General features: G+C 43.9%; 1 protein-coding gene across 1 annotated transcript in view; it reads right to left on the bottom strand.

Annotated features, from left to right (window-relative positions):
• Positions 1-6,437, bottom strand: part of STK39 (serine/threonine kinase 39) — a 108,175-nt gene extending 101,738 nt beyond the window's left edge. The window contains exon 1 of the mRNA XM_052792944.1: positions 5,946-6,437. Within this exon, the coding sequence (XP_052648904.1) occupies positions 5,946-6,060 (115 nt within the window). The 5' untranslated portion in view covers positions 6,061-6,437. The remainder of the gene's footprint in view (positions 1-5,945) is intronic.
• Positions 6,438-23,289: the final 16,852 nt, after the last annotated feature.

Genomic DNA, 23,289 nt, shown 5'->3' with positions numbered 1-23,289 from the left:
GAAGAAGAAAAAAAAAAAAAAGTAAAACAGTTCTAATGTTGTTTCAGAGCAACACATTACCCAACCTACAATTGCTCTCCCAGGTCTGAACTTGGCCCCTGCTATCAAACTAAAATGCTGGTTACAAGTGGTGGTTCCACTTTGAAGATACAAAGCCTTGCTGTTGTAAGGCTGAGTGAGAATGAAAATCATGCAATCCCTTCAAATTCCCACACGCTCACCAGCAGAACTGCTCCTCTTCTAGCACTCAAGCAACTCCTGTGGAGCCAGGACTTTCCAGGTCTCAGAGGTTTTGGACCTTATCTGTAGGAAGAACTTGGATGGAGGGAGAGAGAAAGCATAGGCACAGGAGGGCCAAGCATCAAAGAGCTAGGCAGATTCCAAGAGCAGGAAAGCATAGCATACTTTCTGTAAATTATCCTTACATAGCACCAGCCAACTGCCTGATGTGTTGATTATGCTCCTTTACCCTTCCAGTTAACAAATTAACCTTAAAATAAGCTTTATTTGCTAGTTACTTGCAATTACAAGAAACCCAAAGCAAGTTATGCATAATTGGGGGGGGGGGGGGAGCTATTTTCACACCATTCAGGTTCTTGTAAAATATAATTAATTTTCTTCCTGACAAGTCTGAATTCCAATTGCATGAGTTAAATTTTTTTTCAAAAAGTCACTAAATTATATAACAAAGTTTGATCATTGAATCACTTACAAAGCCCAACCTCTTTGAAGCAATGAAAACTACAGCCTTGTCTCCAGTCTGGGTATTTCTAATGCATAAAGTTCATTTTCATTCAAAAAAGCCAAGACAGAGCTCCATTCCCCAACACTATTACTATCATGTGGAGACAAGGCAAATAATTAACAACTACAAGCTCTGCACAGCCTCATTAGCAGCACAGCACTGTGAGTGTTCTACAAGGTATTTTTAAATTGCACCATGACCATCTTTACTCTGACAACTGAATTAAAAGCCACTCCTTATTAAAATACTAAATGGGGATTTAACAATTCTACAGTTTCTTCAAACGGTCATTAGCTGACAGAAAATCTTGACCAATTACTTCTCAAAACATAAAATTTTAATTTACAAAATAATAAACTCTTCCTGTCAAGCTACAGTTGTACTGAGTTATGATTAATGTTATGAAGGATATATTTAATAAGTGCACATACAATATGGTTAGCTACTGTGGTAACTTTTAAGATTTATTGGTAAAGAATAGAATTTGCTTTGGAGCAGGATTAAGGCAGGTACATCTTTCTTTTTACACAAAGTTTTAGTATAAAGTTCTTCAGTAGTGTTAAGTATTACTTATGAAATTATGCAGCTTCTTATGCAAGAATTACAGGGGTTTTGGAAATAAATCTCTGCAAGAGCAAGTATCATAGTTTACCGTAGCTTTAGCTGCTATTGTGTGATATTTCACTGAGCACAGTCTGATCTAATTTGCAGCATATACATAAAAACTACTGCAAAAGAAAACCCTTCAACTGTTGTTTTTTTTTTTTCCCACTCAAAATACAATCCTGATTACACATAGGGGTAAGAAATTTTGGAAAGTGTGAATGAGACACAAGCGTCTGATTAACAGAACACAGAACTGTAATGTCACCTCTAACTATAGAGAGGCTTTTTAAAACAGCATACACCATGCTTACACACTTGAACATCAGTTCCTGAGCATCAAAATCGGAGACCTCCCTACAAAGATGTCTGATAACAACAAATATAGGAGAGTCTATTCTCTGTCAGACAAAGAGCCATTAGCAATACACATGCAGCAGGGGAGGAAAGAAAAAAAAGTAAATAACATACCATAGAAACACCAACAAAGACCCCAGAGCTATTAACGCAAGAGTGGCTCTTACACTTACAGGCCGCTTACAATAAGAACTATAAAATCAGCAGAACAGTCTCAAATGGTAACTTGTTCTACTCAAAACCCCAACACATTTGACTTGGCAACACTGCACCTTATAAGGCAACAAACCACAAGATAATTTTGAGCTCAAAGTTAGAAAGGCAAAACTACATGAAAGCTTCAGTTCAACTAAGGTAACTTTTTTAATGAGTTGCAGCCAATATAGATAATCCATCACATGGAAGTAACCCTCTATTTTCCAACTAATTCTGGCTGGTTTCTAGTCAAATTAATTTTCCACGTCAGTTGCAGCAGAAGAGATAAAAATATAATTTTATGATGAAAGCTAGCACCCAGCCTAATCATGAGATAATCCACTTCTTCTCCATAACAGAACCTTCCTTCCACAATTATCAGTGCAGGCTGACAAACGTTAAGTTACATCCAGCAGAAGAACATCAACTCCAACACAGTTTTCCAAAAACAAGGCAAAGCCACTTTTTCATATCAATTTAAGAAAAATTTTTAAAAACAAGACAAAAACAAAAAAAAAACCCAACACAAAACAAAAAAAACTGAGATTTAATGCTGCTTTGTCCCATCCATGTGATGTAAGGCTCATTACAATTTGAAAGGTACAAATACAATTTTAACACTATCCAATTTTCAGGTTTTTACATTGATTACCATTTAAACGTTTGTTCTGTGAAGATTTATATTGCTTCTGAAGAGGAAAAAACCTCACACATGTAAGTGACAAATTCAGAGAAATCTGTTTTAGTTATTTTATTCAGAAAACTTGGTTATAAACCCAAACTGAATAAGAACATCTCTCTCAGTAATGCCTTTATTAGCTTTTTTTTAATCTGTTACATACAGCTTACAAAAAAACCCCAGCACATACATTAAAATCCACTGCACATTTTAACTTAATGCATTGAAATCACAGAAGGAGATCTCCCAGGTCTTTACTAAATTAAATCTGGCCCTCCCTTAATAGCAATTACAGTTCTTATCTCTGTAACTCCTACCAGAAGGTTGCTTTGGATCCTCCCGTCCTAACAGTTAGGAATCCCCTTCTAACATCGAAATGGGTTGGTGTAGGGACAGCTTGCATCAATCTGAATTAGTGTAAGAATTTCCTCTTCTCTTAACTCTCTACCCTATACATTTACAGATAGCAATCAGAATGGTTTCTTCCTGCTCCAGAAAAGATTTGTATATAGGCATTAATGGAAAAGCCTCTTCCTTGCATCAGATCTATCAGTCAGGCAGCCATGCAGCAAGTCAAATAGGGAACCTGATCCAACAGAAAACTGACCCAGCAGAAGAACCAGTTCTCTGTCAGATCAATGCGATCCTTTCAACAGCAGCCTGTTAAAGCAGATTAAATGTATCATGAAACTGCACATCAAGAGTTTACAGAGAACTGGCTAGCCACCTCAAAAATAAAGCAAACTTGGAATAACATCTCATAAGAAGCAGTGCTTAAAGCCAGCATTTTCTCTTTAACAGGCACTTGAATCTCCCAACCATCATGAAGGAAGCAATGGACAGAAAAGGAAAAAAAGCTGTATCATTTTCCAGAGATGAACGGCTCTGTTTCAGCAAGTGGTAACTACTCATGTTCACAATGCAATTAACCCTGGCATGGCCAATGCAAAGCAATATAAATTGCTGCAGAACCAAGTTCAGACTGTATCATTCTCTCCTCCCTCAGGTATAAAAAAAGATGCTTTAAGAGTCCCTCGCTAGGTTCATTAAAACCAACAACATTCATCCAACATGTCCACGTTTGGTGAAATGCATAGAATGTATTAGAGGGTTTTGAGGGAGGAAGTGGGGTAGGGTGTGTTTGGTTGGGTTTTTACTAATTTTAATAATATCAAGACTAAATTTAATCTCATAGTAGGTCTCCTATAAGTTAAGACACCAAATACAAAGTGGTAATGAAAAAATACATATTTGACTAAGCACAAAGATTTTTAAGTCGTACAAAATAAATCTCAGTGAGTTTGAAAATCATATAAGCAACCTAAGCTTAGTGAAAGCTCAACTGAAGTCAGACAAGTTCAGTGTGTCCAAGAATCTGATTCAATATAACCTGACCTCAATCTCCTTACTAGGCATTCACTTCAGTTAAAGAAATAGTGTCAACATTTAATAGTACCAGTAGGTAACTAGCAATAAAGTTTCTCTAAAGATAGTTATTTGCTACTCTGATTTAGCATCCACCTGTACAATGGATGTATGCTTATACATAAATATTTAGAAATACATTTTACATATCAAAAGATACAAGCTTGGGGGGGGGGAAGTTTCTAAATTAAACTCTCACCCAGGCATCCTACAGGTACTGCAAAAGAAAATAACTACTACTTAAATAACTCATATGACTCATGTCACACCCTAGACCAGGATTAATCCAACACTTTCAAGGCCTTTTTTACCTTAGAAGAGGAATTTACTCCTCAGCAAAGATATAGCTTATGCTAGTAGAATCACTTCCACTTGGCTAATTTTGATCCATTCCCCAGACCGAGTAAGACAAAGTCCTCTGGCCAGTAAACCCAAACCCATGGGGGGCCTCCGCTGGCAGCACTCACTTGACATTGAGCACCAATCTGGTCCACACCAGCCACCTCCAGAGACCTGAACCCTCATCCCTCCTCAGCCCCTTTTCACAGCCTAGGAAGTGCAAACAGAAACGCAAAGGCACCACTTGGGTCAACATCAAGCCATCCCATTTTAAGGAAGAAGTACTTTTCTCAGCTATTTTGTTTCTGCCTGTGGAAAATAAAAAGCTTAATGATGAAGCTGAGTACACCCAACTTGCAACCCAGATCAATAACATGCACTTCTGGTTGTCATCAGCCTGATGACAATTAGCAATTGGTGTGTAATGCTGAAGATAACCAACAGCATGAGCAGGCAAGACTTCTGGATTTTTTTCATTTAAGTGGCCTCATTCATAAGCAATAGCAATCACAGTCTTAGAGCTGGCCTTTGCCATCTGCAGTATTTGCTGGAGGTTTAGAATGCTACATACAAATAAAAGCAAGTTTTCCCAAAGTAGTTCATTAGCAACAAGCAACATCTAGGTCAGGAGATGAAAAACTTTCCATCACACATACTGTTAACAACAGTCACCTTTTCACACAGCAAAATTCAAAATAATCCGATCCAAATATAGGGGATGGAGACTGAACACATCTGATCTGCATTAGCTGGACACATGAACAAAGCACTGAAGCACACTACCAGAAAGCGCCCTACCTACAGGGACTCGGGAAGGGAGGCAGCAGACGGGTTAAACCTCACACGACAAACCGGGAGAAAAGCAGGTTGGCTGGGGTGAAGCGAAGCTCTAATCCCCCCCGGCCTTATGTGCCACCGACGGACAGGGGGAGCTGGGCCGAGGGGCACAAGGAGACGGGGGCAAGATTAAACAGTGAGGGAGAAGAGGAAAGGATTTAAAAATACATATAAAAATAAAATTAAAAGGAAGTCACCACGATAGTAGCAGATCTAGGGGTGAGATTTACCTCCCCCATGAAACCACCGGAAAAATGCAGAGTAATCTAAGCGGATGCATGCACACGTGTGCATCCACAGACACACACACACACAAAGCACAGAGAGCGCATTTGCAGAGTTGTCGAGGTCCCAGCGCAGAGCAGCAGGTCAGGGCTGAGGCGGCAGCCACCGGTGCGGCGGCTGACGATGCACCCCAGGGCAGCGGGGCGGCGGCGGCGGCAGCAGCAGCACCACCCTGGCCGGGCCGGGCCGGGCCGGGCCGCACCGGGCGGGGCGCGGCGGGTTCTAGAAGGAGCCGCCGCCCCCCGGGGCCGCGCCGCCCGCCCGCTGCCGGGCGGATAAAGTTTGCAGCAGCCGGCGGCGGCGCCACTGCAGTGCCGGGCGCATCCGCCGCAGTGAGCGAGCCCCAGCCTGCAGGAGGATGAACGCCGGTAGGCCCGGAGCCGGCCGGCCGGCTGGCCGCCGCGGCATACCGCCGTGGCATCCCCTGCCTCCGCCCCACGGCACCCCCCGCCGCCCTCCCCGCCCTCCCGCTCCACTGACCGATAACCTCCTGCAGCTCGTAGGCGTCCCTGCAGATGGGCCAGCCGACGGCCGGGGCGGCGGGCGCCGGCTGCGGCTGCTGGACGTGGACCGGCGACTCGCCCTGCTCCGCCATGATGCTGCCGGAGTGCCCAGGCACCCGACGACCTTCTTCAAACTTCCCCTTCCAGCAACACCTTTCAGCCGCGCTCCCTCCCCGCGCAGCCGGCCGCCCGGCGGAGGGAGGGGGCAGGGCACCGAGGGGGAGGAGGCAGAGGCGGGCGCCGCCGCCGGCCCCGGCCGCTCGCCCCGCGCCGCTGAGGGGAGAGGGAGAGCGGCGGTTGGGCCCGGCGGCCCCCGGCCGGCGTCGGTCGTCCCCCTCACGCGCCTCCGCCCGAGGGAGAAGCGCGGGCTCTCCGGCGGAGGCGCCCCGCGGGAGGCGGGGGGGGCGGCCCCGCTAACCCCGGGGGCTCGCCGCCTCCCCCCAGCGCTTTGTAACCTGCCTGCCGGCTGGCCGCATCTCCGGCCATCTTCCTTCCCCGCTCATCCCGCGGCTCCGTGCGAGGCTCTCCGCGGCGGGAGGCACTGCGGGGTCCTGCAGAGGGCGGCGGGCTGAGCGTGTGCAGGCCGCGGCCCTGCCGGCAGACCCCCGGCGCCCCTCCGGACCCCGCCAGTGCTGAGCATGGGGGCCAGGGCTTGAAGGAAGCCGCATCGCGTGGCAGGGGTGCTGGAGAGCACCTGTTAGGCCGGCAGCATAAGCACACAGACATCTCCGGAGCACGGCTCTCAAGCCTACAACCGTTACTGCCGAGGGCACTGCTGCTGCTGCAAGATTACTTGGTATTTTAGTTTGAGGATGTGGAAGAGAAAAAAAATCCCACACTTGTTTTCACCAGCGATGAGGGCTGTAGTCCTGCAAAGCGCTTAAGTTGCCACTTGACATGAGTGGCCCTTTCCAGGGAGGGTAGCAGAGCCGCACCATGTCACCTCAGTGTGGACGCTGCCTGGGCTCATGCCACCAAGGCGGCCAGCACGCAGCTGAGAAACGTTCCCCTTGGCTAACCAGAACCAAGTGATTTAAACAAATACTCAAGACAAGAATCATTGTTAAACTTCTCTACTGCTTCCCACTATAGAAGATGAGATTAAAAAAAATCTGTGGTTAGAGGAAACTCTGCTGTTAATATTAGTACAGTAATTTTTTTTTTCTTTCCACCCTCCTAGTAGTGTCAGTGTTTGTATAATATCAGCAGGATTTTACTTACTGTGAAATAATTCAGAAGACAGCTGTTTGTGCAGTCTACAATCTCACTCCTACTTTGAATGCTTTGTATTTTAAGATTTATGGCAGTCTGGAAGAGTGGTAATAAAAGATTTCCATAGATTTTAAAATCTTACTTCCTACTACAGCAGGAATTTAAGGTAATTAGAACTAATAATGAAAATACGTGTGCAGGAAATCTTTCAAAGTCAAAAGCAGAACTGAATCTCATAAATTGTTAGGAAGTATGATGAAGTGTGATTTAAAGTTATGAAAAGATACACATAACACAACCTGTTAGATACTTTATTCAGTCCTAGTTCAGTTCAGGATAACCCTCTTTTTATTCAGTGAAGAATTTCAGTCGATAGAAAGTTATTCCAAAAAGGAAAGCAAGTTAATTCTGTTTTCCTGTATTGCTGAAAAAGCTGAAGGAAGAATAAACTCACTACTGCTTCACATTTCATGAGAAGGTATATTGACAGCTTGCAAATATGGAATCATTTGTGCACTGAACTTCCATTTTCTCACAAGCAACAGTTGAGCTCAGTATAGAGGCTCCTAGTAGCAAGAAAAAAAATGTTGCACTTTTTTGTGCTAAACTAATGATTCCTCCCAGTCTCATTTTTAAAAGCTAGGTGATTAAAATATTTTCATATACACACATGAGAAATTATCTGCCACAAAACTACAGGTCAGCAAGACTTGGAAGAGGAAGTATTAAATTGTCATTCAATATTAATCTTAACGCCAAGACTAGACAAACTTGTTGTTAGTAGAAAAGACCTTCCTGCCAGCAATAGCATGAAAAAAAAATGAGTAAGACAGCAACAGCACAGGCCAAATCAATCAGCACAGAAAAATGGGTTGCTCACTATTGATGGAAAACAGCCAACTTCTCCATCTACACTCAGTTGTTGCGGGTGGTGGCAGGGGGGTAGAGGGTGGTTAGTTCCCCAGCCATGAATTTCTATGATGCTCCTGCTGTATCACTATCTAAACTGCTGGTTTACATCTGATACCATCGTAGTAATTTTTGTCCTGGTTATTGTCCCAATTTTTCCCACTAATCCTACCACTTTGGGAATTTCTAGAGCACACTTGCACCCTGCAATATGTTGAAATGAGCAGCTTTTACAGGAAGAACTTTCCAGGATAGCATTTTTATAAACAGTGGGACCGGTGGGAAATGTTCCGTGCATTCAGGGTGCAACTCAAGAAAAATGTCACAGCATCCGAGTCGGGTAAGAGAAAAGGAAGAAACAGCAAGACCTTGCAGCGTTGGTCCGTGCCGGTGGGCCAAGCTGCCTTTGGAAAGCAGGTCCCCTGCTGGAAACATAGAGAAGAGCCCTGCAGTACCGAAGGCTCTGCTGTTCAAAGCATTACGGGCAGCAAGTAGTTCTTCCACGAGACTTTTCAGATACTGAAGAGAATAGCAATCTGCAGATTTTGGAGATTCCACAGAAAGAGCTAGGGCTCGCTTAAAATCACTGTTCTCTGAATAGAAGACAGTTCAGAACGGTCCTGTCTGAACCTGGTTTGGCCTTTCCTAGTGCTTGAAGACATAGGACTCCAAGAAACTGTCTGCATTACTGAGTCCAGTCACCAAATGATTGATTCCAAAGTGAAAAAAGGCTTTACGTAGCCAGGCTACAATCAAAACTGGCAATACTTAAAACCCCGTAGGCCACCATGGGCAAAGATTTAAGCCAACGCTCAGATCTTTTGATAGTCCCCAGCAGTACCCTCTGCATATAGAAGGGAAAAAAAAAAAAAGTTTAGCACAAAGTAACTCAGACTTCATTTCTAGGTTTGAAAGATTTAGACAAGAATAACATTGTTGCTTACAATAACATCTCAGACCAATTAATTAGCTTTTAACATACCTATATAAAGTCAAAGACAAAGCATGAGCAGTGGGGTTCTTAAGCAATGGTACATACACTAGTAGCACACACAAGGAATAGCATCCACCCAGTCCTTCTGTTCTGAGTAGAAAGGCAGCAGATACAACCTAAACAGCCATATAACCTAGCATAGACTAAACCAGAGTGAGAAAGAACTATTCTCTCTACTGTCACTTATACCTCAGAGAAACAAGTGAAGTAAAACCATTCTCTTGCCCCAAAAATGGCCTATTATCGCCATCACATGGTGTAGCACAGCTCTCCACAATTATGTATGTAAAGTTTGAAAGCCTGTAATTTGGTAGCAGTGAGGGACAGCTGTGCTTTAAATGACATCATGAGATATGAAGGCTGACACAACAGCAGCTGGTGCTGATGAGAGTGGACTACATGCTTTCAACCTCCCATTCTCTTCTAGTGAATGTATAGATAAATAGGTAATATGCCCATTATTGTCACTAGAATGCTTGCTTTCATCAAAGCTTGCAGCTTAGGTTAATTTCTGCTCACACAGGAGAAATTAGAATCTTCTTGGCAATTCACACTACAAAAAGCATCTTTCTTAATATACCGGAAAACCTTTGATTCAGAAGTCATGGTCAGCTGTGTTCTTACTAAGTCTCACTGAAGTTAATGTCTATTAGAGCATAGTGACCTTACAAAAGAAACCACTTTTTTTTTTTTTTCCTAAGTTGAAGGCCTTGATGCCTTTCTCTCTTTTCTTCCCCCCTCCTTATAAACTTCTGTAAGCTGTTCCACTCAGAAAATTTACTCCTTAAACTCAGGTAGGAAGATTTTGTGTTCTGGATATTAATGCTTGTTGAACCAGTAACCATTAAACTAGAGTTTATTGTTATATAGTCAAATGTGCCTTTTAATTATTTCCTTTTATGCCATACCCCAAGCCGTTACTGGTCCTTGCAATAGAAACTTCCATTGCCTTTCTGGTAAGTAGAGCCAGTGCCACAATACGTGCCACTGTGATTAGTGACTCTTTGTATTAAAAACAGAATGAAGTACTGTTCTCTTTCATGTAAGCACCAAAACTTTTTCTTAAGTATTTTCTTATTTGACCATTCTATTTTTAAGGCCACAGATATTGGAAATGCTCACATCTTTGTCTCAACCACTCTGAATGTGAGGGGCCTTGACAGGCATTTTGAAGACGTCACTCGAAAGAATAATGGAGCCTATGTGAACTTCTCTGCAGAGGTGGAGAGCAGATGCAGCCTCAGTCTCGATAGAGCTCATTCCTCAGCATCACAGCTAGCATTGCATGGTAGGAACCACTGTTAAGGTACTGTATTGGGTTTGTGTGGCAAGGTTTTGGTAGCGGGGGAGTTACAGGGGTGGCTTCTGTGAGAAGCTGCTAAAAGCTTCCCCTATATCCAACAGAGCCCATACCAGCCGGCTCTAAGACGGACCCGCTGCTGGCCAAGGCCGAGCCAATCAGCAATAGTGGTAGCGCCTCTGGGATAACATATCTAAGAAGGAAAAAAAGTTGCAGGGCACACAGAAATGGCAGCTGGAAAGAGGAGTGAGAACATGTAAGAGAAACAACCCTGCAGACCCCCAGGTCAGTGAAGAAGGAGGGGGAGGAGGTGCTCCTGGCGCCGGAGCAGAGATTCACCTGCAGCCTGTGATGAAGACCATGATGAGGCAGGCTGTCCCCCTGCAGCCCAGGGAGGTCCACAGTGGAGCAGGTATCCACCTGCAGCCCGTGGAGGACCCCACACCAGAGCAGGTGGGTGCCCAAAGGAGGCTGTGACACTGTGGGAAGCCCACGCTAGAGCAGGCTCCTGGCAGGACCTGTGGATCTGTGGAGAGAGGAGCCCACAGAGCAGGTTTTCTGGCAGGATTGTGACCCCGTGGGGGACCCATGCTGGACCAGTGCGCTCCTGAAGGACTGCAGCCTGTGGAAAGGACCCACACTGGAGCAGTTTGTGAAGAACTGCAGCCCGTGGGAAGGACCCACATTGGAGAAGTTCGTGGAGGACTGTCTCCCGTGGGAGGGACCCCATGCTGGAGCAGGGGAAGAGTGTGATGAGTCCTGCCCCTGAAGAGGATGAAGCAGCAGAGACAGCGTGTGATGAACTGACCATAACCCCCATTCCCCATGCCCCTGTGCCGCTGTGCGGATAGGTAGAGAATGCGGGAGTGATGCTGTGGAAGAAGGGAGGAGTGGAGGGAAGGTGTTGAGATTTGGTTTTATTTCTTACTATCCTACTCTGGTTGATTGGCAATAAATTAAGTTAATCTTCCCCAAGTTGAGTCTGTTTTGCCCGTGACGTGAGTGATCTCTACTGTCCTTATCTTGACCCATGAGCCCTTTGTTATATTTTCTCTCCCCCGTCCAGCTGAGGAGGGGGGAGTGATAGAACGGCTTTGGTGGGCACCTGGTGTCCAGCCAGGGTTAACCCACCACAGGTAGTTAAGGCTCCCCATCCTCCCCATCCAGTTTTTCAGATGAGACCACAAGAACACATTTTGCAGTTAACTTGCTGTTGCTACCAAACCAGCCAAACCTCAAAAATCAGCAGCTCAAAATTGGCTAGCTCATTCCAGCACTACAAGCACCAGTGGCTCATTACCTAAATCATGATGACACACCAATGATTATACATTTCAAACATTCAAACTTCAGGACTGTGCATACATTTAGAGTATTTACACACTAGCCATTCATGTATTGGCAACAACAGCCCTTTTGCAACAAATGCCTTTTGGTACCTCCAGAAATCACAATTTCTGCTATGATGGTTTGAATGCATTTCGGATACAGTCACCATGAAGATGACAATGGACTAAAGATTATTATTGGTTTTGAACTCCAGTTTAATATCATTACGATGTTGTGAAGGTGTCTGGCTTACTGAAGCTTTTAGCAGGAATGAACTCTCTGTAGCTGTGAATGAATAAAACTCAAACATATAAAAAAGTTGATCTAGGAACTTCCATCGCTTTCATCACTGTAGGATATGAACATCTCATGCATATTAATAAATTAATCTTCACATACCAAAAGGCTGGGGAATATAGTTACCTCAATTTCACAACTGGAAATAGAGGAAGCTTAAGGGATTTGCTAAAGGTCATAAAAGAAGTCTGTAGCAAAACTGGGAATGTAACACATATTTTCTAAGGATGAGATTTCACACAGCCTCTCAGCAAGATCAGGGACCTAACGTGGCTGATATCTAATTCCTGGTTTGGTTCAGCTGAAAACATTAGCTAGTTCACCAGGCAGCCAAACAACTGATAGAGAGGATAAACTGATAGAGAAGGTAAACAGGAGAGACATGAGAAAAATATTGCCAATAGCAGGGAATGGGATATGCCACCATTTAAGCAGGAGCACGGTTTTAGCTTTGTTAGATGGTGATGAAATGACACTAAGTCCAAAACAAATACCTTAATTATAAAAGGCTATTCATCATTTGAGTAAATGACCCTAGCCTTTCCTTGTTTTCTATTTATAGAATCAGGGAAGGAACGGTTCATACTTTACTGGCAAGCTACAAACTTCAATTCAGCAATATTTATAAAGTGCTTGAGTTCTTGGGATAGAAACACTTTAAATGTTTTCCTTGTATTTTGGGGGATGTAAGCTGAAATGATTTTGTAATCTAAATGCCATAAGTGTGCCTGTATGTGAAACCCAACCATTAAACAAAAATTTGTGATTACATTTAAAATTTTCAATTTTTTTTTTTTTTTTCCTGATAGAAAACCTGGGGTCTGATGGGCAGCACTTCCTGGGAAATCAAAATGGCAGTTAAAAACAAAATAAACCTCACTCATACTTTATGCTTTATTTCCAGCATTATGATTAGCAAATGAGAAATTAAACTGTCCAGAGCTGCTGGCTAAATTTCCCCTCAAGTAATTCAACAAGATTCCCAGTCCAGCTTGAGCATTATAAAAAGCTTAGGCTCCTATCTCTCAGGGCAGCTTGCTCCGCTTTCACAGGACTGGCAGAGCTCCTCAGCCTAGGTCATCCTTGAGGAAGAAAGCTGTTTAATGAAGAGCTCCTGGTTGAGCAAGCTGTGTCAGGCAGCAGTGAGGGCTGGGCTGCCCTGCGAGGGCAGGTGGGCCGAGGAGCCACCGGTGCCAGTGAGGCAGCAGGGCCAGTGGCTGCACCGAGCAGGGGCCAGTCCAGCAGGACCCCAGCAAGGTGGGGGGGCAGGCCCAGGGATGGCAGCCAGGGTGGGTGACAGTCTGATGACCTCCAGGTGAGTCTGTAGGGACAGGGCAGGTCCAGGCTGCAGCTAGGAAGCTCTGCCAGCAAGGCAAGGTCAGGATCAGCGGGGCGCAAGACTGGGCTCTACTACAGCATAGCAGGCTCAGGCAAGGACCATGGGCAACGGCCTGAGCTTGAACACAGCAGAGGACCCAGGTAAGGCTTCTCATAGCTCTTTCTTGCAACTTGGCTGTTTTCACAGCACCCTGATCCAAGGTTACAGAGCAGCACCGTGACCGAGCTGGCCTTGAATACAGGCAGCGAAACCCCTAGGAGTAAGGAAAGAGGTTGTAAATCCAGTTGGCGTGCTCAGAGCCCTGGCAACATGGGCTTAGCATCAAGAAGACTCAAGTGTTTCTCTCATTGGGAGCGCTTGCCATACCCACCATTAATTTCCAAAGCCACAGGACAGAGCAAAACTAATGTCAGCATAGCTTCGGATGTAGATTAAGAAAACTGCCTATTGCTCTAATTCCCTCTACTCTAATAATGTACTGAAACATGGCAATCTACCCAAAGGGGAAAGGTCAGAAGTTGCCATCCTTTCCTATTTATCAATTAAAGCTCACAAAGCTTCCTGGTACCAAAACAAGCTATGGAATAATGTCTGAAACAAAAATCTCATAACAAGTGAGTAGGCTACACTCTAGGAAGATTAAAATGCCTGTTAAGGCATTAAAAATAGAACTCAAATCTAAAGAAAAATCTCTCTTCCTCAGAACAATGAGTTGCTTTAAAATTCCTAAACACTCTAATTCCTTTCTCTCCTATCTGTAAGAAAAGCTAAACCGTACAGTAATAATCTCCTCAAATGTTCACAGTATTAAAAAAACATTTGTTGACTCAAATATTTAGATTTTAGTCTTCTTTAAAAGACCTTTAACAATTGCTTTGGGTCTCACACCATTTGTGTAATTGAAGAAAAAGAGGCTTTAAATGGAGCAATATAAACAACATTATTTTCTAATGCATCCCTTTTTGTTTTTATTATTTTTTAAAAATCTAATTTATCCATGAATGACAGAAACTTGAACTCATCAATACTGTGCTTTTAATAGACAAGAAACAGAAATTAGGCAGTTTAGGTACAACCTATTTTTAAGTTTTACGGGTATATCATTAAAACAAACAAAAGACCCCCAGCACACATCATTATTCACAGAAGCTGTGCCCATAAAAGCCCCACATTTAGTATATACCACTAGGTGTAACATGCCAAGAAAGCACTCCTAATTTTGTTTCAATCATTACCAATAGTAGAATCAACTGTGCGCGAAAATGAGATACCCTGGTATAAGCAGGTTTTGCTGTTACAGTGTGTAATGCGTCCTCTGCAAATACAGCGATCAAAGTCAGAGCTCTGACCTGGTACTCTGGCCAGTATGATTGCACCTACAAAACTAGTTATAGCAGCAGAAACCATACTTTGACTAGTTCTGTTTGCTGTGCTTATGTAAGGGTGCTTATTCTACTAAAATAAAAGCCTAATTTTGCCAATATACAGGAAAACGTATTTGGAAATGGTGCCAATAAAATGAAGTTTTTCCTCTGTTGGTAAAGAAGCCCTGGCTTAGGCACAGCTTTGTCTTACCAGTGATTACATCAACACGTGGCATAGTGCTGCTGTGAAAGCACTCACTGATATGGGTCATACCACTTACACAAAGCACCAGCTGAAGCGGTGTAGTTCTGGGATGTGACCTTTGAGTGGCACCAGAGGGAGCTGTACGGGAGGAGGATGCTGCAAACAAGGGGAGCAGGCACCGCTCGCTCTGGGATGCCTAGCGCCCGGGGTGAATATTGCTGGGTACCAACCAAAGGGCAAGAATAGTATTTGATGGGAAGAATGGGGCAGCTGGAAGCTCTGGGACAACTGAATATCTGACAGTACAAAAGACAACAGGAAGATACTTAAACAGACCTTTCATCTCAATCTGCAGTGTCAGTGAAAAAAAACCCACTTGAAGTATCACCTCATTTCCTATAGTAACTAAGAACTCTTCAACACATCATGCACATCGGACACTGTTTACTTAGAATAAGTTTACTACAAAGTTGTATTATGAAGGCTTGAGCAATGCGCTACACATATATTTGAAATGCAGGAGTGTGATGTCTTTTAACCAAAGGGAAGTGGAACTAAAAGGCAATATGCAGCCTAAGCTGTGCCCCTTTAGGAGCTTGCTCTGGTGTCCTACAGTGGATTGGGTTGTGGCTGGAACTGTGAACAAAAACTTCATTCCCAGTCTTTCAGTAGTCCAAAATCTTGGCTAGCCTGCTGACATGCTGAGACAACTGGAGTTGTCCTCTCCAGGAAGAAATCGGCAGAGCGTGGAAAACGCCCTGATGTTCCACATGGGACTGAGAACCAGCACAGCCCTGATGGGAGAAAGGTGGCAGAGCTCAAAATTCAGCAAGACCTGCAGGTGGTTCTAACAACAGCAGCACAAACGAGGGCAATACCTGACATACCAAAACCAAAGAAATGCCATGAAAGCCTTTGCTTCCGTGAATGAACAAAAGCGAAAGGCAGGCAGATAAATAATGATTAGATAAAAAAAAAAAAACAACAGATTATTGACTTAAACAAAACATGGACTGTGATTGCCAAAAATATATCTGAAGAGCAGAGCCTGCAAAGTTAATGCTGTTAGCACAGGTTGGGACAGGAGGTGCACAGCTCCGCTTACCAATTCTGGAGCAAGATCCCACGCCTATGTCAACTTTTTTTTAAAAGACAGCAGAGCACTTATCTTTAAGATGTTAGAGGAAAATGTATTAAAAATTATAGGCTATGTGTGGATTTAAAAAGCAAACAAAACAGTTAGTAAAATTTTGTATTGGCTCATTGTAGCTTCTGTGATACCAGATTAACTGTGGAGGTTTGTGATATGCCACGGGCACAACTTCAGTGGAGACAAGAGTATGTCCTGGTGAAAAAAAAAAGGGGCATGGGTAAAATCTCTCATAGACTTGTTTATGTTGATGGTAAAAATATATGATTTAATATTCTCAATTTGCTGGAACAGATATGCAAAAGGAGTATCTCAGCTAAGCAGCTGATTGACAAAATCAGACTTGTTTAGCTAGATAAATATTCTAGGTTGCAGTTAACATGGCACAAGTTTGACCAGGTCACAATAAAGTTGGTCATCTTTCTTCCCTTAATTTAGTGGGACAGCTGAAAGTCATTCTAAAGTAATACCATCCATACTGAAAGGGATTGCAGTGAAACAGTTTCAGATTCAGTTTCATTGATGCCATATCCTTTTATTTAATAGTGCAAAGTATAATTTAACAGTTCTAACAATGCATCATTGTTGTTAACCTGCGGACATTTTTGATAGAAAACTCCAAACTAGGATACTAATAATGGAAGAAGCTGGAGGCAGAAAAAAAGGTGGGATGTGCAAACCTGTAAATAAGTAGAAAACCTCAAATAGCAAAGGTGGTGAGTACCTAGGAATTAATACTGCTTTGAAAAAAGACAAAAATGGAAATAAGTCATCACAGATACCAGAGATGACAGATAAGGTCATTTCCAGCCAGAGACAGTGAAAGGAACATATGGCACCTTACCCAGCTCCCAGAAAGGAAGAAAAACAGACACGTACAGAATGAGATGTAAGAGTGATGGTTTGCTGGAGAACTGAGGCAAGACCACCAAATCCCCTGATATAAAACAAGGGAACAAATGAATTTTTCATATCAACAGTGATGGTAATATTTCAACCGAGAATCACTGTCATTTTTAAGTTGTAAGCCATCTAAGTAGGCTCCATTTATCACGTGGAAATTTTTAAAATACCCATACATTTTTAAATGTTGTCCAGAAAGAAAGTTGAAGCACTAAAATCGGCTAAGGACTTTCCTATGGTCATTTACACCACGTCAACTGAAGGGCAGGAACTCATTTAGCAAGCAGATGTCTGAATGTATTCCAAAAATCTATTAATACTGTGGTTAAGGAAGACCAAACAGATTTTGCACTTGCTTTTACATCTGATAGTTTTTCTCTAATAGGCAGAAACATGGTAGCCTTTAATAATGGGAAAGGAAGTGAATATTTCCTCTGCTGCTTTGTCAGACAAGGAATAAAGTACGAGTTCTTTTTTGTTAATTCTCCCAAGATTCCCAGCAAGTGACAATACATAAAGGGCTTTTTGTTGTCTCTCCCTTAAAGGAACAAATTTATGTTTTCTCTTTGTTGTACTTCTGAAGTTATATAAGGGTATTTTTCACTGCTTGAAATGGTGCAATATGTAAACTCAAAATATGTAGGAGTTATAACATTTGCAAGACATGTTTCTTCTACTGCAGTAAAATGCTACTATTTTTAATGAAGCAAACTACAGAAAAGGTTTCTTTTTACATTAATTGTGTGCATGTTTATTGATATTCTCTGATACAGTTCACTGTATGAATGCTGTATTGAACAATTAAACAACAGTATACGTAGAGACAGAGAGAAATAAGAAAAGGTATTTACTTTTTCAATTCAGAACTTGTCCGCCAAATGTCTTAAATGAAATAATAAAGATTTATACTTTTAATTAGTGCCTTAGTTCTGGGCTGTAAAGTAACTACTCTAGGCTTACACAAGATTCTCCTGCAATATGAATAAAATAGTTTGTGGTTTGTTTGCTTAAATTAGCATTTGCACTGCAGATAGGACTAGTCCTCTTCAAAGCTGCTTTGGAATTCTGGCAAAGTATCCAACTCTGTAACTTCTGTGAAGCGTTGGTATATGAACTAGTCCAAAAGCAGGGGGAAGAATTTAAATCAGTTTAAATGGTTTTTACCCCCAACTGACCAATATTTCAGATTTAAAAAAAAAAAAAAAACAAACATTTGCCAGGTATATTTGCAGAGAACATAAAGATGATTCACAAGAGGTGGAGGACTCAGCCCTAGTGTCTAAGGCTCTCTGGCATTAGTACAAGTGAAGCGTCAGCATATGAATGCTGAGATCCTTCAGGAAACTACCCCTGCTGTGACTGTGATGGACCCTGAGCTGGAAATAGAGCTGCTCACTCACCACCACCATCAGGATTTTTTTCTTAGGGCACATATCCAACCATACTTAAACACCTGTGCACCCCAATGGCAATGTGAGGTCTCTGAACAAGCCCCAAGGTTCAAAACTCACTATTATTTTTAAATGTAAATCTTATATTCTGCAGAGCCAGGCACTGATTCAAGTATTAGATAAATATATCAGGCAGGCTGCCTTCAGCCAGGGGAATTGCAACCTGACACATGCATTATGAATCAGGAAAGTAACCTGTATTGATTTGTATTAGTGCTGATCTCATATTCCTCAGCAAGATTCAGGTGCCATTTCCACTCTCTTGATGAATGGTAAGTTCCTATCATTTGCAGAGGCAAGCCAGACAAACCCAAAGAACTATTACTTTCAAATGAGAGATTTTATAACAGAAAGAGCCTATGTTTTCTCAAGTTTTGAAATATTTTAACCTTGTGCCCCTGAAAGTTGCCAAGCTGGCTAGCCTGGATGCTAGAACCACTTGCTTAACAGAAGAAGAGTAATACCACAGGCAAGCAGACAGGCTTCTTCCATCTGCAGAGTCAACACAGTCTCAAACTCCACCACCCCATCAGTCTTCAGTCTCTCTGCAGAGAATGCCACCAAGCACCATTTAGCAACAGCCCCAAACTGCAAGGAGACAATTAACTGATTTCAAAGCAGCTGCCACTCACTCAGCCAGGTGACAGGGCCAAGTACACTGTAGTCAGAGACAAATGGACCATCAGTTTCTAGATTCTTAGGTTAATTTTTAATTCCCACTCTTGCCTACACTTTGCTTATAAGTTCAGCTATCTAAGCAATTTGCAGAAGCTTGAATTATTTTTAGCAGGTGGATGTGTACATCCTTCTGCTACTTATAGTCTGTTCAGAGTCAGAGAGGCTTTGTTAGACTATAGCTTATATGTGTCTTTATACTCTCAGAAATGAGGTTGTGGGAGGGAGTAATTTCTTATCATTCTAATTGATACTGTTGGGGGTATGAAGAGGAAAGGCAAGTTTTTAGGTCACAAGTTCTTCAGTTCTGAAGCAGAAGCAGCAAGCTTGGAGATGGGTGCAGGTCAGAGCTGGAGACAGCTGGTGAGGACAGAAACGCCCCTTGCCTTCAGGAGAAAGTTTCTAGGGAACGGCCACTGCAGCTCTGGCCTCTCAGTCTCAACTCGGGCTGCTTTCCAGAGATGAGTCTGGGAAGAGCAAAACATAATTTCACTACCTATTAAAAATCATAAATTCAGTACAGATAATTTTTGCCATACCGTTCCTGCTGTTGTTCCAAAGCTGCTGAATACATCCTACAGTCCTGACAGCTTCTCTGCCTCCCTCCTTTCTGTCAGGCATCTGTGCCTTACAGGTGCCAGTTACCCTTTTCCCTCAATTTGTTTAAAGGGTTTAAACTCTGAGTAGTTGCTCCCTACCTGTATTTTGCCCGAGGTTTAGTGATTCTGTTCCAGGACTGAAGAATGTCCATGTGTTCAAGCACTCGTTTGTTCTCCCCAGCCGTATCAGTGCTCTATAGAAGATGTGATCTCTCATCTTTATTCCACCATAGCTTCACGATACCACTCCTTACTCTTCCATATACCTTGATTACTTTTCCCCATGGCCTATTTCTGAGATTTATCACAGACCGGGGGGGAGGGTGAGCGCACATAGAATCATAGAATCATAGAATCATTTTGGTTGGAAAAGACCTTCAAGATCATCAAGTCCAACCATTAACCATGCCCCCTAAACCGTGCCCTGGAGTACCCTATCCACTCGCTTTTTAAATACCTCCAGGGATGGTGACTCAACCGCTTCCCTGGGCAGCCCATTCCAATGTTTGACAACCCTCTCAGTAAAAAAATTTTTCCTAATATCTAACCTAAATCTCCCTTGCCTCAACTTGAGGCCATTTCCTCTTGTCCTATCTCCAGACACCTGACAGAAGAGACCAACACCCACCTCACTACAACCCCCTTTCAGGTAGTTGTAGAGAGCGATAAGGTCTCCCCTCAGCCTCCTCTTTTCTAGACTGAACAACCCCAGATCCCTCAGCCGCTCCTCATAAGACTTGTGCTCCAGGCCCCTCACCAACTTGGTTGCCCTTCCCTGGACACGCTCAAGCAGCTCAATGTCTTTCCTGTAGTGAGGGGCCCAAAACTGAACACAGTACTCGAGGTGCGGCCTCACCAGTGCCGAGTACAGGGGAACAACCACCTCCCTGCTCCTGCTGGCCACACTGTTCCTGATACAGGCCAGGATGCTATTGGCCTTCTTGGCCACCTGGGCACACTGCTGGCTCATATTCAGCCGGCTGTCAACCAGCACCCCCAGGTCTTTCTCTGCCGGACAGCTTTCCAGCCACTCTTCCCCAAGCCTGTAGCGCTGCATGGGGTTGCCGTGACCGAAGTGCAGGACCCGGCACTTGGCCTTGTTGAACTTCATACAATTGGCCTCAGCCCATCGATCGAGCCTGTCCAGATCTCTTTGTAGAGCCTCCCTACCCTCAAGCAGATCGACCCTGCCTCCCAACTTGGTGTCGTCTGCAAACTTGCTGAGGGTGCACTCAATCCCCTCATCCAAATCATCAATAAAGATATTAAACAGAACAGGGCCCAACACCGAGCCCTGGGGAACACCACTCGTGACCCGCCGCCAACTGGATTTCACCCCATTCACCATGACCCTCTGGGCTCGGCCATCCAGCCAGTTTTTCACCCAGTGAATAGTGCACTTATCCAGGCCACAAGACACCAGCTTCTCCAGGAGTATGCCATGAGAGACAGTATCAAAGGCCTTGCTGAAGTCTAGGAAAATAACATCGACAGCCTTTCCCTCATCCACTAGGCGGGTCACCCGGTCATAGAAGGAGATCAGGTTGGTCAAGCAGGACCTGCCTTTCATAAACCCATGCTGACTGGGCCTGATCCCCCTCTTATCCTGGAGCTGCCGTGTGAGTGCTCTCAAGACAAACCGTTCCATAATCTTCCCCGGTACCGAGGTCAGGCTGACAGGCCTGTAGTTCCCCGGATCCTCCCTCTGACCCTTCTTATAAATGGGAGTCACATTGGCAAGCCTCCAGTCCTCTGGGACCTCCCCTGTTGACCAGGAACGCTGATAGATGATAGAGAGTGGCTTGGCAAGGACCTCAGCCAGTTCCCTCAGTACTCTTGGATGGATCCCATCTGGTCCCATAGATTTGTGAGTGTCCAGATGGCGTAACAGGTCCCTAACTAATTCCTCCTGGATTAAGGGGGGTATGTTATGCTCTTCATCCTTACCTTCCAGCTCATGGGGTGGAGTACCCTGAGGATGACTGGACTCACTATTAAAGACTGAGGCAAAGAAGGCATTAAGTACCTCGGCCTTTTCCTCATCACTGGTTGCTACGTTCCCTTCTGTATCCATTAAAGGATAGATATTCTCCTTGGGATTCTTTTTACTGTTAACATATTTGTAAAAACATTTTTTGTTGTCCCTTACGATAGTGGCCAGATTTAGTTCTAGCTGAGCTTTCGCCTTTCTAATTTTCTCTCTGTATAATCTAACAAGACTAATCTAACATGCAGTTAGGTGCCTGCAAGGGAGAATACATCTTGTGTTTGGTTTTAGCATTGGCTGTATTCCCAGACTTGGAGCTTTCTGGAAGGTGACTGTGTACAAGCTGTGTCTATCAGGGAGCAGCGAGGGCTGAGCTGCCCTGCGAGGGCAGGTGGGCCGGGAGCCACGGGTGCCAGCGAGGCCGCAGGGCCAGTGGCCACACCGAGCAGGGGGCGTCCTGGCAGGACCCCAGCCAGGCGGGGGGGCAGGCCCAGGGATGGCAGCCAGGGTGGGTGACAGTCCAGTGACAGCCAGGCGAATCAGCAGGGACAGGGCAGGTCAAAGGTTGAGGCGGGAAGTCCAGGCTGCAAGGCAAGGTCAGGATGGGGAAGGAACAAGCCTGGCACAGGCAAATCTGCAGCTTAGGCAAGGGCCTGAGGTTAGGCACAGGCTCCAAGCCGAGGACCAGAGGCCCTAGGTGAGGCGTCTCACACTCACAGCAGGCTGGTCCAGGTCAGCAAGCCACGCTGCATGGGAACGAGCCTTGAGCACAGGCAGCGAAGCCTCTGCAAGGGGACGTTGCCTCATGATGCATTCAGGGCCCTGACAGTACTATGGCTTTGTTTTAACTCAGTTTTGTCCATTGGGAGTTCAGCTTTGCAAAGGACAGGGACCGCTGATGCGACCCGTAGTCAAAGGAGATGCAGCGCTCCTTGACATGGGTCCGTCACACCTACCAGAGCTCTAAAGTTTAGGACCAGGACCACGCAAGTGCTGTAATAGTTGAAGAGAAGCTGATGCATGTTAACAGTTTGTACTAATTATGTTGTTGGGCTTAACGGTGATCAAACTGAAAAATTCAGTGGTCATTTGTGTAATTATAGTGAAATTTTTCAAAATTTTCATCACACACAGAGATCCAGACAGTTCACAGCTGTACCTGGCTCTTCCTAGCTCTGGAACATGACCAGATATGATGGGAAGGGTGGCCAAAAATTGTGTGTCAATATAATGTTTCTCCTGATGTGTATACTCTCCAATGCTGTTTTATTTATTTGTAGTCTTTATCTTATTCTCATCGTGTTACCTGTTTTTTAAGCTATCTTTCCTTGTCTTTTCCTTGTCTTAAAAAAAAAAATTAGACATTAACAGCAGAATCTGAGTGCTGAGAACTACCAACTAAAACATTTTCCTTTAATCAGAAAGGACATCTAAATTTTATGTGTCTTTTAAACAATTCGTATAAAAGGTTTTATTCAGATGGACAGGAAGAGAGAACAAAGGGAGAGAGAATCACTGAAGGTTTACTTGTTCAAGGAAGTTTTCAGTGTATTCATTCACACCAGCTTTATTCCCTGGTGTGTATGTGCTCGTGTAATGAACGTGCA

The sequence above is a fragment of the Harpia harpyja genome, chromosome 7 (assembly GCF_026419915.1).
Source record: "Harpia harpyja isolate bHarHar1 chromosome 7, bHarHar1 primary haplotype, whole genome shotgun sequence".
NCBI lineage: Eukaryota > Metazoa > Chordata > Aves > Accipitriformes > Accipitridae > Harpia > Harpia harpyja.
Note: the sequence above shows the minus strand (reverse complement) of the source record. Positions and strands in the feature narration are given on the sequence as shown.